The 18,252-nt window shown below is 33.1% G+C and overlaps 1 protein-coding gene across 4 annotated transcripts in view; it reads left to right on the top strand.

The window, feature by feature from the left end:
• The window catches only part of PTPRK (protein tyrosine phosphatase receptor type K), a 559,851-nt gene extending 542,466 nt beyond the window's left edge, over positions 1–17,385 (top strand). For all 4 annotated transcript variants that reach the window (XM_049771094.1, XM_049771093.1, XM_049771092.1 and 1 more), the window contains 9 exons: positions 2,139–2,293; positions 5,227–5,362; positions 5,602–5,751; positions 6,846–7,019; positions 9,627–9,758; positions 9,921–10,046; positions 12,775–12,938; positions 13,325–13,460; positions 15,908–17,385. In XM_049771094.1, the coding sequence (XP_049627051.1) occupies positions 2,139–2,293; positions 5,227–5,362; positions 5,602–5,751; positions 6,846–7,019; positions 9,627–9,758; positions 9,921–10,046; positions 12,775–12,938; positions 13,325–13,460; positions 15,908–15,961 (1,227 nt within the window). In that variant the 3' untranslated portion in view covers positions 15,962–17,385. The remainder of the gene's footprint in view (positions 1–2,138; positions 2,294–5,226; positions 5,363–5,601; positions 5,752–6,845; positions 7,020–9,626; positions 9,759–9,920; positions 10,047–12,774; positions 12,939–13,324; positions 13,461–15,907) is intronic.
• Positions 17,386–18,252: the final 867 nt, after the last annotated feature.

Genomic DNA, 18,252 nt, shown 5'->3' with positions numbered 1-18,252 from the left:
CAAGAAATGTTAAAGAAAAAAAGATAATAATTCTCATTGATTTTGAGAGTATAGTAAGATATTTTATATATTGCTGACTGTAGTTAGATTTGCTGTATACCATATAAATCAATAAGAACTTGTATCTATAAAGCTTTTAATATTGATATCTTTTGACTAAGTACTTTATTCAAAATACAGTGACTTCATTTATCATGTTGGAAAATTATAATCATAAATGTCCCCCAGAGTCCCATATGTTTGCCCAGGCCAGGAGCAATTTCTGAGCAAATAGCCAGGAGTAACCCTTAAACATCACAGGTGTGGCCCAATAATCTCCCCCCCCCAAAAAAAATGAAAGAAAAGTAGCATAAATAAGATCACAGCTGTATAATATTTATGTAAATTTCTTAAAGTTACATAAAGTATATGAATATATTTAGCAAATAAAAAATGTAACCCTAAGTGTGCAAAACTGCAGATGTGATTTAAAAGACATAAAATAATGTGTTAATAATTGGAGACATACAGTATATGTATCAGAATAAAAATATTTGGAACTAAACCACTATAAGGATTTAATTCAATACTGATTGGAATACCATTAAGTTTTTATTTTTAACTTGCTAACACTACTTAGCTCAGGAAATGTGTTTTTTTTAAAAACCACATTTTTGGAAATTGATCAGGAAAACTTACATAAAAGGCATAATAAGAAAACATACCAGATATTAAAGTTTTCTAAAAAGCACCAAGTATAACTTCTCCAGGAAAAGTGTTATATAGACGATGAAATATTATCCAGTATTGGATCTTAAGATAAGCATTGGCATTCATTATGGTTGTTGGTTTGAAAAAATAATAAAATCTTATTTTTCTAGTGCCAGTAGTAAACTTAAGGCACTTAAACCTTGTATCCTGTCAACCCTTGGTACCCCAGATGGTCCCCTAAGCCTGAGCCCAGAACAGCCCAGTGTACTGCTGTACCTAAAAAATAATCAAAAAAGTATATATAGATAAATAGTAGTACTGTTTATCATTGCCACTATTTGTAGTTCTCTGTTCACTACTGCTTTGTGAAGGGGTTTGAGCTAGGAACTGGAACAAAATTAAAATAGAACATGGTCACTGATTTCCAAGGTTTTGTTGGTGTTGATTTATATGGGATTAAGTCTAAAGATAAACTTTCTTAACTTGTTTCGTGCAGTGTTAAATAAACTCTTTTCTGACTAAGTGAAATAAAGGCACAGATAACTTACAAGTGAGTTAGAATTATAAAGATTATAATGAAAATGTTTATGATACAAGTGTGTATTTTTTAAAATAATTTTTCTGGCTTTTTGACCATGCTTCCCAAGCTTAACTGCTATAATCCGAGGGCTCCTTTGAAAAAAAGAAGGAATATGCTTTGAAATATTCAATGACGAGCTCTCATAAATTAGCCCAGTAGGAATGCAGAACAGTAATGGGTGTTTGCGTCACTCATTTCGTATGTTTTGTTACTGTAAATAATATCACTGTGTACTGAATTATTTGATAAATGGGGTTAAGGAAAGATTATATGCCCAAAGAATGGTTTAGCTGTCTATATGTTTTTACAAACTAATCTGGAGTGACACTGTCTTGGAAAAATCCCAACATACTATTTTCAGGACCACTTTCAAAATGGATAAGCAAGACATTGAAATCACTTTTTGAGATGAGAAGATAGAAAATTGTTGAGCCCATTGCTTTCTTGAGAACTAACGTGTATTGAAACAATACTTCGTTGTTTTCCCATTTTTCCCTTTCCCCTAATATTCAAAAGTATTTTCATTTCTGAGTAAGAAACAGAGCATCAAAAAAAAGAAAAAAGAAACAGAGCATCAAAGTAAATTTACCCAAATGAAAAAAAAATTAAGAGAGGTTCCATATTTTCTTTCATTAGTATTTGTCTGACAGTGCAGGTAAACTCTTTGGCTATGTCATTTCAACAGCCTTTTTCAGAAAATGCATGCTCTGGGTACAATTCTAGTTAGTTTATATTGCCAATCAGTTTAGTACTCAGACCTGTACTTAATGACTTGGATTTTTGGGGGTTTTTTTTGTTTGTTTGGTTGGTTTTTTTGTTTTGTTTTGTTTTTTGTCTTTTGAAAAAATTGCTTTCCATGTTTATGCAGAGGGGATACAGTGAGATCCGTGAGGTTAAACAGTTCCATTTCACTGGATGGCCTGACCATGGAGTGCCATATCATGCTACAGGGCTTCTTTCTTTTATCCGACGAGTCAAATTCTCCAATCCGCCCAGTGCTGGCCCCATTGTTGTTCACTGCAGGTAAGTGGTGGTAAAAATAGTCTTGACTCTGATACTTAGCTTTTTAAAAATATCAGGCCACATACATACACTAAAAACACACACAAAAAATTAAAAATTGAGTGTGTACAGAGTTTCAGTGAAATAATCCAAGCAGTCAAATAAAAAATGAGCTATATAGAAATTATAAAATAGAAACAAAATAACTATATGCAAATGTTAAAATTTTTGACAATTGCAAATGTAGGAAATTCTAGCAGCAGCATCTGTGTTTTGGTGGTGATGGTGATTTTTAATTGCTTTGTAAATCTCGTGTATGATATTTTTTCAGTTTTGCAAATCTTGTACTGTATGGAATGATAGCTTGAAATAAAGATTTTCTGCAAATCTAGTAAATTCCCAGTAGAATTCCAGCTTTTAAGACTAAATTTGAGACATATTACTGAAAGACCTCAATTATAAGAATTTGTGCTTTAAAATAGCTACTTACGATTTTTAAGCCATCTATCAGAAGACCTTGAAATGACATCAGTGAATTCTAGCATGTATATGCCCCAAAAAGGGCGTTATATACAGACTCTCTACTGATTAGAAACATTGCATAAAACAAGCATTCAGAGATACTAAAAGCAAATTACATGGCCTCATTTTGAGATTTCAATAGGAAAATAAGTACTGAATCTGAAAAGCTTTTCCTAAATGCTACACACCATTTCAGTACTATGCCCTTCAAACTATATAATAGATTATACTTGAGCATTTTCTTTCTGAAATTTCAACATATTCACAATTTAAATGACCATGTGTAAAGGGAGAAAAAAAATGAAAGAATGAAATTAAACTAAGGTACTCTATGAGAATCAGAGGCTCTGTTCCCTGAAGTAGGGGCAGGGGAGTCTTCCTTTCAAATCTCCTTGGTAATTTTTTTTTCTCTTCAATTACTTTTCTGTCTCAAATTGAGACAATGATTGAGAAAATGTAGGCAGAAAAAAATGAATTGGAAATAATGACATAATTTTTGCTAAAATTTCTGAAAAGAATTTAAGTTCTGAAAGAAAAGACCATGTGTTGACAACAAAGAAATAATAATCTTTGCATTTAGGAAACAAAATAAACAGGTCCTCAATTCAGGGATATCCTGACTTATGATGGACTTTTGATTTATGATTTTTTTTGCTTCAGAATTGTTCCATGATTAGGCAACAGAGAGATAGTACTCTCTGAGAGTACAGAATTGGGGCAACAGAGATAGTACAAGGTAGGATGCTTACCTTGTGCATGGCCCACCCAGTTCTATCCTTGGCATCCATTTACTTCCCTGAGTACCTCCAAGAGTACAGAGCCAGAAGTATAGCCTGAGCATCACCAGATATAGCCCCCAAAATACAAAACCTAAAAAAATTATATTCTACTTATAATCTTATTTTTCTTGGGCCTGGTGCCATAGTACAGTGGGTAGGGCATTTTTCTTGCACACTGCCTACCTGAGTTCAATATTTGGCATCCCATATGATCCCCTGAACCTGCCACGAGTGATTCCTAAGCGCAAAGCCAGGCATACCCTTGAGATCACTAGGTGTGGTTCAAAAATGAAAAATTTAATATTTTAAATACCGTATTTGCTGGCATATAAGACGACCCTTCAACCCATGAAAAACTTTCTAAAAGTCGGGAGTCATATTATATGCTGGTATACAGCATGCTGAAACTTGTTCCAGCTTCAGGGACGAGTGATCCACACCCCTCTTACTCTTAAGAAGTAACTTACTTTTAAGACTTTTAGGAAATTTTTCATGGGTTGAAGGGTTGTCTTATACACTGGCAAATACGGTATTATTTCTATTAACCTCTTTCCATTTACAATTTTCATTTTCTTCCCTTTTTTATTTTACCTTTTTTTTGTGCTTCCATGAATTGCAATTTCTCATTTTCTATTTGCTTTAGTTTTTAATTTTCTATTTATAGGCTTTAAAATCTGTACTCTTGGGGCCAGAGTGATAGTACAGTGGGTGGGGCACATGCCTTGCTTGTAGCTGATCTGATTTCAATCCCAGGTACCTCATACCACTGGGTATATCCCTGAACACCACTGGGTGACCCACTGAAGACCAATAAAAAGAATGTAAAAGTCTTTTGTTTTGACCTTTATAATAGCTTATCTAGAACAGTGAGTAAATATTGTACTTTACCAGTTAATTCAAAGTACATAAGTAGGGACTGGAAAGATGGTACAAGCTGTTAGAGCACTTGCCTTCTAAAAACATCTGGGTTCTCTGAGCCCTGCCAGAAGTGATCCCTTAGTCAGTAATAAGACTTAAGCACTACCTGGTGAGGCAAAAAAAAATAGAAGTCTTGTCTTTCCATTTGAGGTTAAATGTTGGTGTATGAACCCACTTCTTGATTCTTCATACTTGAAATTATGTGTATCAGCACAACTACAATGAAGACAAGAGTGATCTCAACAGACTTTTATGTATATGTATGAACATTTGTAGATATAGATTGTTGACAGAATTTTATTTACAAGATTGTATCTTCTAATTTGGCACTCCTTAAATCTTCACCCCAAAGATCTCTTTATATCTGTATAATAGTTAGTGTTTAGACCATATGGACAGATGGAATTTATTCAAACAGTTGGATATCCCATATCAGAAATTTGGAAGGATTTTTATTTCAGATTGCATAGACATGTTTCCTACAATTTTGTTTTTTATATTTATTGTTGTTTTGTTTTTCATTTTGTTTGTTTTTGAAGCTGCATCCCAGCGCCCAGTCCTCACTTCTGGTTCTGTGCTCAAGAATTACTTTTAGCAGTATTCAATAGACCATATGTAGCGCTGGGGATCCAACCCAAATCAGCCACGTGCAAAACAAGCATCTTATCGGCTATACTATCTCAGTCCTCAATTTTCTTCAGTTCTTCAGAGTAAATAATGTGTTTATTTTCTCAGTGCTGGTGCCGGAAGAACTGGTTGTTACATTGTGATTGATATCATGCTGGACATGGCTGAAAGAGAAGGTGTAGTTGACATCTACAACTGTGTCAAAGCCTTAAGATCTCGTCGTATCAATATGGTTCAGACAGAGGTAAGCTGATTTCATTGTAGTGGTTTTTACTTTTTAGCTTTGCTCCAGGTACCAAAACAGATTCTTTTATATATATATATATATATATATATATATATATATATATATATATATATATATATATTATATATATATATATAGAATCAATATTAGTTGGGAAATCATCCTTATATTTTTTTATCATTGGTGACAAGAAATTTTTATTAAAATACTACGAAAATTGTTTATCTTTTTTATAGGAACAGTACATTTTTATTCATGATGCCATTTTAGAAGCCTGCCTATGTGGGGAAACTGCCATACCTGTCTGTGAATTTAAAGCTGCATATTTTGATATGATTAGAATAGACTCTCAGACTAACTCTTCACATCTCAAAGATGAATTCCAGGTATTTATTATTTCTAGCCTTTTTCTTCTGAGTTGTTAATTTGTCCTTAGCATTATTCATTCTTCTATGAAAGGTATTTTAAGTCAAATTTATAAAATTTAATCTTGTTGTACTTATAATGTAACACCTGTCTCTCATTATACATATTGTGAAGTCACTTTGGAATTAATAAGCTTTTATATGCTGTATACTGAAGGACATATAAGATTTGACTCAAGGAAGAATCTGGAGGGAAAGTATCATAAAAGTCAAATTTCATGATAATGATTGTGATAAAGCTTTTTTAGAATGTAGTCTTGTGGATTTGACTTTTTGTGTTACCTACAATGTAAGATCAGCATAATAAATAGTATAGTAAATAGTTGAAGTTTTTGCTAAATATTATATTAAACTAACTTCAAATGTTTTATTACCTTAAAAGAAAAACTAAATATATGCATATAAAGTCAGGAGTTTTTCTGAACTTATTTTGTTTTTGGCTAGGTTGGGTAGAAGGTTTGGGCCATCCCTAGCAATGCACAGGATCTGTTTTTGGCTCTGTTCAGGAACGACCCCTTGACGGCACTCAGGAACCATATGTGATACTGGGGATCAAACTAACATCAGCAGATTACAATATGATTAAATGCCTTAACCCCTGTACTGTCTCTCTGGTCCTCATACTTTGATTTTTATTTTTTTACCTAGTGTTCTTTCCAGCATGACATATCATATCTTCAGACATGGCAAACCAAATGTTACTGCAAAAGATAGCTTGCAACTTTGACGATAGGTCCTCATCCTCTTGGACTATTCTAAATCCATTTCATTGGATCAGGAAATAAATTTTGCAATTTGCTCTGTGATTTAACTTGCCTTTTGCTTTCATTCCAAGAAGCAAATAATATAGATTTGGGTTTGTTTGGTTTTTTTGTTTGTTTTTGTTTTTGTCATTTCTCAAGCTTCTTTAACTACAAGCTCTTATCAGCTGTCAAAGTGGTGGATGTTATTGCCTTGTATAAACCTTTCTTTGCACCTTGATCTCCTGGAATTCTTAATAGATCTCTTATGCAATGAAATGAATAACTGTCTTTTAACCTGTGCTCCCTTTTTAGACCTTGAATTCAGTCACCCCTCGTCTACAAGCTGAAGACTGCAGTATAGCATGCCTGCCAAGGAACCATGACAAGAACCGTTTCATGGACATGCTGCCACCTGACAGATGTCTCCCTTTTTTAATTACAATTGATGGAGAGAGCAGTAACTACATCAATGCTGCTCTTATGGATGTAAGACACTGCTATCTTTATTAGTAAGAGTTATATTAGTGAAGAGTTATATTCATCACAAAGTGATGAATACTGGCTACTTTTCATGAAAATTAAAACACTCAAAAAATAGTAAACTTCTATTAGAATACAAATATTTCCTAACATGATTTTGGATTCCCCCTCAGGGATTTATATTAAATATCATTTATCTACTTTATTGTAAAAACAGTGTGTGATGATCAATATTATATTACCTAAGGGACAATAGTTGATCCTTTTCATATTAAACATTTCCAGAAAAGAAAATTAATCTTATTTATTTTGAATGATGATAAGAGAGGATTTTACCCTAAAGAAGTTGACTTATCTGGGGAAATCTTATAATTAATAAAGTTATTTTTAGTTTTATTTACTATTTCTGATAATTGTTAGCCAATACAAGGAATTGACAATCAAAAGGCATTAATATATGCATTCTATTGAAAGAATTATCCTTATTATAGTCTTCATATAAGTATAGGTTATAGAATGTGTTTCCATGTGTTAGCAAGTTATAGATAGGATAGCATTAAAAGAACTAAATACATGTTGGCCAGCTTGCTTAGCTATCTTGGGGAAAAAAGAAAAAGTATCAATTTTCAGAATTTTTTGAATCAGGTTATTTTCTTCATTTGTAATCTTTTTAGCTCTTGTTCTTTAGTTTATGGAACCCTCACAAGAACAAATTCAAAGTTTAGGTTCATCCTATTGTGACTAATAACAAAAATTTCTAAATTTTTCAAATTTAGCTTGTTTTGGTGCTAGTTACGGGTAAATTCAAGCAGAAAATTTCTTTATTTGCTCTGATCAATCTTTGTCATACACAGTGAAATCGCTTTAGATACTTATTATCCTTTATTCCTGTAAATTATTCCTTTATTTATAAATATATATTTATTTTCCTTTTTCCTATATATTATACCTTTTCTTTCTATTTTAATTTTCTAAAAAGCAGATATACAAAATGTAAAATATATATATTTTTTTAATTTTATTCAGCAGCTCTTAGAGGTTATTCCTGACTCAGTACTCAAAAATCACCCCTGGCAGTCTTGGGGGGCCAAGACCATCAAATGCCTGTGATGAAACTGATTTGGCTGCATGCCAGGCAAATGCCCTAATTGCTCTGACCCTGATTTTTTTTGCCATCTCTATTGATTTTTTTCTTTTCTTTCTTTTTTGGGGGGGTGGGTTGGGGTTGGGTAGGATGTACTCTGGACTAATTTCTGATTCTAAGCTGAGGCATCAGGCATCACTCCTAACTGAGCTTATGTAGGGGTATCTGGGATGCTGGGATCAAATGAAATCAGGTTGTCCACAAACCTTCCCACTGTATTATTTTATCCAGCCTTTAAAAAGTTTGACTATGAAGATTCAGCCTTGTGTCCTTCCTCATTTTGGTCCCTGATCTCCGCTTATTTTCCTCTGATTCAATAAAGATTGAATTTGTTTAATTCAATTGGTTGAAACTGACCAATTGATAGTATAATTAGAGCTTCTGAAAAGTAAGATTCTGTTTGACTTTGAAAACTAGGGATCATTGATCAATATTCTCCTTTCTTCTACCCTTTCCTCTAGCCTTCATTAGTATACTCCTTTTCTCTGGTCCTTTCTTACAAGTCCCCACCCCTTTGGAGATAGCTACCACCACATTTACCCGCCAGGTATAACTTTGTAAGATCTTGATCTTGATTTTATTTAGAAAGAGCCAGGTGAATAGTCATTTATTCATATTAATCCTGCTTTGGAACACCATGATTAGCAAAATTTCCCCAAAATGGTAATAGGGATAATAGGAATAGGAATATCAATCTGCAGATTGCCCATTCCAGACTAGCTTTCACTACCCACTCTTTTATGGATACAAAAAGTCCCAGTTTAAAAGCATTAGTAAATAGTGAAACTTTGATGGGGGTAAGGTATGTTTTTATTTTGCTTCTTGGCTTTTGAGAAGTCTTAAATATCAAAACCATCAAACTGTCCTGTTATATATGTTAAACTTTCTTACCCCTTAAAGAAATAAATAACTATGGAAATAGGATTGCTTACCAGAAATTCAGCGCATGCTGAAAACTTATATGATGTAAAAGCACACAAACTTCAGGTATTCTTATTTGAAATGCAATACAATACATAAATATATAACAAGTAGAGATAAGGCAGACACTATGGACTTATATTACTTCAGACTTAGAGGCTGGTTATCTTTGACAAATTGAAAAACTCCAAAAGTTTTTGGAATAACTCCAAAAGTTATTTCCACTGAAATAGCCATTATGGAGCATCTTAAACTTGAGGCTTCCTGTATTATGTTGTGTTTTGTATTTACCCAGTATTTTACTGAATGAAAGTAAATCAGATTCTTGAATTGCTGCAGAAGTATCATTATCAGTTTCCTATTGACTGGTTATTAGTTCCAGTACATTCCCACTGATCAAAGCCAAGGCTTTACAATGGTTTGGTTCTATCTCCATATACAAATTTTATGTCATATAGATATTATACTGAAGTGTTCTATATCAGCTTGTATAATTGGTTGTGTATATCAGGTAGTTATGCCTTTTCTTTTGCCTTGTATCTTTACAGAGCTACAGACAACCAGCTGCTTTCATTGTCACACAATATCCTTTGCCAAACACTGTGAAAGACTTCTGGAGACTAGTGTATGATTACGGCTGTACCTCCATTGTGATGTTAAATGAAGTCGACTTGTCCCAGGTTAATGGTCATGAGTTGTTTTTGTCCTCTTAACAAAGTAGAAATAAAGTGCTAAAATCTGCCTTATGCTGGCTAAAGGCCGTGGGGGGGGGGGGGAATGTAGGAGGAGGTGTAGAGGAGATCCAACCCCATTTCCCTTTACTTTCATATATTTATATCTAGGGTTGCCCTCAGTACTGGCCAGAAGAAGGAATGCTACGATATGGACCTATTCAAGTAGAGTGTATGTCTTGTTCGATGGACTGTGATGTCATCAACAGGATTTTTAGGATATGCAACCTAACAAGAGTAAGTCAGTTTTGCAGTCACTTTAACTGAAGCTACCAAAACCAATTGAATATCACCAGAATGGGGTATAATTCAACCAACAGAAGAAATAGAATTAAAAAGTATTTTAAAGTAGTCTGCGTTCTAAAGTAAACATCCTATTCCTTAGTGGTAGACAAATGTATTCTCAAAACAGAAAAAGCAAAATCCCTGGAAGCTCTGTTTCATGATCAGCTCCTAGATTTACATATTCTGTATAGAACTCTAGATTCAGGTATACTAGGGCCCCTGTCCCTGTGCAGACACATCTGATTGTAGATTGCATATGTCATCGTAGTTACATTCAGCTAAGAAGAGTAATGCTGTTGGAACATAAAATATATAACAATGAAAGAGAAAATAAAAATTTGCCTTTAGAGGAAGGATTATATCATTTGGGCCAAAAGTTCAGTGCTACTATTTAAATTTCTGAGTATGAAAAACCCCAGACTTGAAAAATAAGTAAGGCCAGCCACACACATCATTATTTCTGTCTACCTACATTTTTCCTTTTTTACCATATTATTTCTGTTTTTGGACTACATCAGCAGTACACTCATGGCTCTGAGCTTAGTGATAAGTACTGGTAGACTCAGTAGACCATATTGTGGGTGATTAAGCTGTGTTAGCCCTGTCCAAGGCAAGTGTCCTACCCTTATACTACCATTATATACTATCCTAATGTTATACTGTCTCTCCAGCCCTACCACTTATCATATCTTTCTAACATCTGCCCATATCAATAGGTATAAGCAGTGCAAGTATACTTTGCCTTTCAGCAGCAAAGTAGAAACTATGTTCCTTAAGAATTTTTTCTGATTTTCTGGGGCTAAAACAGTAGTGTAGCCTTGCATGTGGCCAACCTAGGTTCAATCCCCAGTAACCTCCATGGAATTATTTTCTTGTTGCTTTTTATTTTATTGAGAGAATGTTCCAGGATTAAACACGTGCTCATAAATACATTTTCATCAAGTTATTTTATATTTATAAAAAAAGGTTTCTCTGTCTTTCAGAGCTTTAACACTTTATTTGGGCATTATTTTAAGTGTGTTATTAAGATTGCTTTTGTTTCAGTGTCTCACAAAATTAAGTGACTGTGTGGGTTTCTGATACTAAGTCTATGTATCTGACTATTCTAAGTGAAGGATAAAATCAGTCAGTGGAAAATAAAAAGTTACCTTTAATCATGTCATATAAGAGTCATATATATTAGATTCTAATTTAAATATCTCATGTCTGCATATCTGTTACATTATGACTATGGGTCTGTAATATTTTAACTGGGAAACTATAGCTGCTAAATTAAAAAAATGTACAAGTTGGTTAATTGAACTGATATATATGAAAAATATTCTAGGAATAGAAGCTAAAATTAGGTTTATCCTCACAAGATTTCTTTTATCTTCCTATATAGTTGAGGTTTTTAGCCCTTATTAATATGATTTTATTTTCTGTTTCTAGTATCATTGTTTAATATTATTTATGTAATTGATATATATTGTGTAATAAGAACTTGAATATTGTGCTCAATACCAAAAGGTGTATTAGCTCCCACCACATAGAGCTGTGTCTGATTGCATATAGTGTGGCTTACAGTTTTAGGTTTTGATTCATTTCTGCCAACCGCTGCTCTTTGAAAAAATATTTTGCTATATTTAAGGGGGAAGAAACTTCCTTGACTCTAAAAAGTTTCTGGGGTTTTATTCTGGGAAGTTAATAATTATACCACTAATTGCATCATAGTTTGCTAACTTTCAGAACATTTATAAAGGAAAAAGTTTAAGCTACAAAGTATTTAAATAGGTGATGTGGCATAGATGAATGATCAGACTTTTTTGAGGAGGTGATTTATTTGTTTGTTTGTTTGTTTTTTGGGGGGGGGTCACCCCACCAGTGCTCAAGGGTTATTCCTGGCTAGATGCTCAGAAATCACTCCTGGCAGGCTCAGGGGACCATATGGGATGCTATCTTTCCTGCCCTGGGGTAGTGCTTTTTAAGTCAAAATTTGAATAGTCAGTTGGAGTTTAGGAGGGGACTTGGGGTAACTCAGCTATCTGGATGTTATGCAGGACTGAGAGGTTTCTAAGAACATAAAATTTTTACTGCTAGGAACAGAAAATCTCATGCAAGCATATCCCAAGGTACTCACTCTTTTCCAAGTTGAGAAAAATAAACAGAAAGTAAATATGCAAAGTTTCCATGGCAATAATCTATTTGATAAACAAATTAAGAGATGTCAGTGTGTCTAGAATTTGAATTTTATGCTTGAACAAAGGAACTTTTGGGTAAGAATATGGGACCAGATCATAGAAGCAGTTTTAAATAATCACAGCAGGTTGGATTTTATGAAGAGTTCATCTGAAAACCAGTACAACGAGGGAATGAAAGTTTATATTTGCTTTTCAAAATAATTAGAATGCCTGGAATAAATGCCTGGTGAAAAGAATTTAAGAGTATCAACCAGGAGTAATTATGACTTGTGTTGGAAGCACCATGTTATCAGTGTTCCTAAAGAAGAGGACAATATGGCACATATAAGAAGGACAATAATAGGATTAATTATTGAATGTAGAATAAGAGAGTCTAGCAAACTAGACTCATACCAGTACCATTGTCATTTCTATTCCATCATAAATTGGCCTGTGTCTTTTGCTTTTCCATAAAAATTCTAATCCTAACCTATTTACAAAGAAATACTTTTCCTCTACAGCCACAGGAAGGTTACCTGATGGTGCAACAGTTTCAGTATCTTGGGTGGGCTTCTCATCGTGAAATTCCTGGCTCCAAACGATCATTTTTGAAACTGATACTGCAGGTGGAAAAATGGCAGGAAGAATGTGAGGAAGGGGAAGGCCGGACAATCATCCACTGCCTGTGAGTATTTGGCTTCACCATCCGAAAGGACTTAGTGCGCATTTTCTATACTAATATTACATTTCTTTTAATCTTGTCTCAATTAACTACTAAATAACATTAGTTTTTATGTTAATATTTGATTACTAGGTAATATATTATATCATTAGATATAACAAACTGCCTAGAATATATCTTTAATTGTGTACTATTAAGCAAAGTCATCTTCAGATTTTCAGCCTTGCAATATCATAGACATGCAGAAGCAGTGAATATTTGAAACCTAACCCCAACATGACTCATGCCTACCAAAATACATTTAAATATGATCAATGATAAATCAGTGTTGAAAATTACAGAGAAAATAAAATAGTATTAAAATTTCATAAAAATATCTTTTCTTTCAGAAACGGTGGCGGACGAAGTGGCATGTTCTGTGCTATAGGCATTGTGGTTGAAATGGTGAAGCGGCAAAATGTTGTTGATGTATTCCATGCAGTAAAGACACTAAGAAACAGCAAACCCAACATGGTAGAAGCCCCGGTAAGTTCATGTTAGCAGCTTTGGGGAACATGGGAATTAGTGACTCATATACCTCTCTCTTGATTGACTTCATGTATAAATAAATCTTGGGACTTTTCTGCTTAATTGCTGAATTACTGAGTAACCCGCTACCCTTATCAACTTAATTTGATATAGCATGAGCAGAGATATACTCATTGAACAGAACTAATTCCATTCAGTTTGGAGATATAGAGGATTTTTTTTTCTGTCAAAGGCAATAAATATTTGCTGCAGTAATCTTTAGTAAATGTAACAATTCTTCTTTATAGACTTAATTCCACCTGAATTTACCAGGGCTCATTAGATTTCAATATAGTTCACAAACACGAGCTGATGGATATGTATGTATGTGTATGTATTCATGCACGCAGGATTTCATCTAGAGAAAGCTCGAGGAAGAGTAAGAAAGAAAGTTCTAATTTCTTTCACTTATTTCATTTCTCAAAAGAGGTATATTTGTGAGTTTCACAAATGGGCAGGGTGGGATAAATTCATGAGCAGGTGTACAGTTTTTGCTTTCAGTAAAGTAAGCTAGAAAAAAATAAGACATCATTGTTTGCCCTACATTTATCAAGATTATCAGATAAGTAAAATGAACAATTTGGTAAATCTTTCAAGTATTTTTACCACTTCCTGCTTGTGGATTTTTCACACAGAAGGTATACTGCTTCCGGAGACAGAACCTAAAGACGTAGATTTTTACTGTTTCACTTTTAGGATTAAAAGTGGCCTTCTTCTATTCCTTCTGCAAGACCCTAAACTCTCCTCTACTTTGTCTTTAGGTGTAGACATGATGACAGATTTTTATAATGGGATGTTGATAGCGTTAATGGAGAAGAACCATAGATTTGAGATATTATTGAAGAAGCACTCTCTAGTCATAGAAAATGGCTAACTACTGGTGCTCTTTTTATTTTTTGTAGTCTGAAAACTTCTTAATTTCAATTCTCTTGTCTCTTTCTAATTATTCTTAGCATTATCATTGGAAAAACAAAAATAATTAAACATGGAAATTCTATCTTCAGAATTCAACATTAGCCTCCAAATTTTACTCTGGTTTTTATTTACCTTTGCTTTAAAAAAAAATTCTATCTTTAACTGCTAGTGTTCTAGAACTTTCCAAAGAACTGTTGTTTACCACTATTTTTATGTACCAGAATTCTGACTAAACACCCCACCCTTTGTTTTGTATTTGAACAGGGTTAATGATTAGTTTAGTATGCTATTGAGTTGAACTGACAAGTCTAATAAGAAAATTTAGAGTATAAACAAAATTGCTAATAACTGTTGAAAGAGATACAATTGTTTTCAAGCACTTTTTGTTGTTGTTGTTCTCTAAAATCACTTATCACAGTGGTAAGCTAATTTAAATCACATCATACCTATTTGATAATTAGAATAGGACTGATAAAGACCTCTTACGGAAAGGTTCTTTTTTCACCCTAGCTTATTGCTGTAGACACCCAGAAGTTAGTCCTAGAAATAATATACATTTTAGATTATTATCCCATTCAATGGGATTTTAACCATTGGACTAAGTTGGGAAGTTTTTATTGAGTTATATACTGTAGATCATGATTTATAACACCATCTCCAATTCTTCTAAATTATTGATTAGGGAGCAACATAGGTTGACTTACAGAAAAAAAATGTAAAAATTTTTTATTTTCAGCTAAGTTGTCTTAAATAGCAAACTTAAGTTCAGGTATAAATGGGTACTCTCTAAATTTTAAAAACAGTATGCCATTCTTGGTAAATATACTTAGATATTCATTTCTAATGAATTTAAAACTATCAGATTAATTTAGAATTATAAAGTGGGTTTACTGAATGACATTTTTCTTCACTACTAAGGAGTCATATACAGAATATTTGTAAATGCTCACTATACATGAGTTATAATTGAAAAAAAAATAAAGGTTATCTGTAGTCAAATAATTAAGACTAGCATAGCATTAAAAGAAATGCTGAATAAAAAGGTGAGTGGAACATATTTAACAGTATTAGTCCAAAGACAATAAAATTCTAACTTAGATAAACTTATGCACATGAAAGAACTGAAGCAGAACTAAGGCAGTAACAACATTATTCTGATAACAGCCTTGTGAAACATTTTCTGATTCTCTGTTAAGTCCCTTTACAAGGTAGGTTTTCTGTAATAAACCAGGACTTTTGAGGAAAAAAATATAAATGCTGGAGTTTAATATAAAAGAAAATAGGAAGTAAACCTATCCTTTTTAATTATCATTTTGGTAATGAGAGATCAGTAGACTTAAATATAAATTATGTATGCTTTGTACTAAGCTTGTAAATAGAACAATTTGTAATTCTTAACTGACCTAAATAGTTATCGAATTTCATTGGACAGTCATTATTTACCATTGACCTCCTTTTCCTTGACTTCTTGTGGCCTAAATTTCTTTCAGGAGCAGTATCGTTTCTGCTATGATGTCGCTTTGGAGTATCTGGAATCTTCTTAGTTGCTTCAGACTTAAACATGTGTTATGACAGAACCTGACCATCAGTTGAGCCAGCAGCTGTTCGATGTTTCACACCTGTGCAGAAAGATTTTATTGTGGGGGGGTGGGGGACTTTTACATTTGAGAAGTAAAAGTATTTTTCTTATGAGGTTATGTATCTTAATAAAAAAGGATTCAATGAGTTTCTATGATTGTATGAAAGCATCAGCATTTCATGCCACATAAATTATATTTAATAAGAACCAGATTCTAATGAAAACTTCTCAGTGTTTGTACAGTGAATATGCAGCCTTTTCTCTCTTGATTTTGATAAGGCAGCCACCACGTGTTGCATGAATCAGTCATTTCTATATGGCATTTTTCTCGCTTTTTAAGATGAAAGAGGGTAAATCTTTATGGATGATAAGAGAAACGCTGTGCAAATTCATAATAAAGTTCCACTTTTATATGTTTTGAGTATAGAAGATCTCTATATAAATATATATGACTGGCTTATTTTCTTTTAATGTGCAATTATGGCTGGATCATTCAAAGTTTTTTTTAGGAAAAAAAACACATAAGCCAAAGACTCCTCAAGTGTAAATATGTCTATATGGAGAAAGGACATTATATTTATTGGTTACTGACATTCCTTTTTTGATGGCTTAATATACTACCACCATACACAATCATTTTTTTTCCTGAAGAAAGCTTTTTCTTTCTCTAAAATCAATTGTAAACAATTTTTGTAGATTATTTTTTGTATGTTTTAGTGTAAGTAGAGAAAAAACTTTTTATCATATACCAAGAAGCAATGCTCTTTATAGTGATTATCTGTGTACATGCTTGTGAATTAAATTTATGTGAAACACCCTGACAGTTGGGTCTCTTAATATAGGGCCAAATTAAAAGTTTGCTAAACATTATTAATTTTTTCACAATTTGGGGGAATTAAGAAAGAGTGGCTAGGCAAATGATTGCGCGAAAAGTGCACACATTCAAAGACTGTGCACATTTTGAATTGTTTTAAACAAATTGATTTTTTTTAGCCTATGACCAAGCCCCTGGTCAAAGAAACAAGATGGCAACATTTATACTTTCAGTGTCAAGTTTTAGCAAATTGTAAGCTGTCAAGGTGATAAAATGTGCTTTTGAAATTTGGGTATTTTTTTATGTTTACATGCACATGCTTTAGGCATTGTCCATGGAAAGTATGAGCAAATCAATCCCAGATTACTGTTTTGTGCAGTGTCACAGGTTTCTGAGTGACCCTTCCTAAACTTGTTCTTGTATACATGCTCAGTGTAGCTATAATTCATCATCAGCTCGCAGTTTGTTATTAACTAAAGCATTCCAAGATCTTCTTTCTAAATTGCCAGTACATCACATGGTGCTTATAAATATTTACTTAACATAAGAGTGAAATAAAGTTTTTATAATTACAACCACTTTGTTTGCACATTTTTTCCTCCTTTAATTTTTGATGGCTTTGCTCACCAATAGCCTATCCTCAATGCTACAAGTAGAACACGCTAAAAATAAAACTATTAAAAGCAAAACTAATGTCAAAATCACTAATTCCTTTCTGATTGTTTGACTGTTCAGCATAGAGGAAAGCCAGATATCAATGTCTTTTATTCACTTTCTGTATTTGTGTCATTATTCTTTAATGACATAAGTTTTCCTTTTAACAAAACTGACCAATAGTAATAATTATCATCCCATTTTACTAATGATGGAATTGGAGCAAATGTACAAGTAATTGTCAGCAGATTTAAATCTGACTCTAATTTAGCTGCTTACTTTCTTCCACTGAATATCCTGCTTCATTTATGGCAAAAAATTTGGCACTTCATTCTTATTGTTCCTCATTAATTGATTTTTCATTAAGTATCACCATTATGGACATCTTAAATTCCATTTGCTGTGCAAATTATTAGAACACTTGTGTCCTTCATTAGTAAGATTCAGATAAAGAGACTCTTCTCAGAACATAAATTTTCATTTAAATTTAGATACTTTGAACAAAAAAGTTCACAAACTCACCTCACTGAGTTTTTTGGGGGAGATACTTGTTGATCCTATGAGGGTTCTGTTTTGTTTCAGCACCCTGGTTTTTTTTTTTCTTTTTGCTCACCTTATTATAGTCACACACCACTCAAATTACCTTACATAGTTTAGTCAGAAGTCTGTGTTCCCTCTCCAAATTCAGAAAACAAGTAACAGTTTTCTTTCTTTTATAAATGGAAAGAAAATGCATGCATACTTTGGGTTCTACAGTAGCCATTTCTGAAGAACATATATCTGTAAGA

The sequence above is a fragment of the Suncus etruscus genome, chromosome 4 (assembly GCF_024139225.1).
Source record: "Suncus etruscus isolate mSunEtr1 chromosome 4, mSunEtr1.pri.cur, whole genome shotgun sequence".
NCBI classification, from domain to species: Eukaryota; Metazoa; Chordata; class Mammalia; order Eulipotyphla; family Soricidae; genus Suncus; species Suncus etruscus.
Note: the sequence above shows the minus strand (reverse complement) of the source record. Positions and strands in the feature narration are given on the sequence as shown.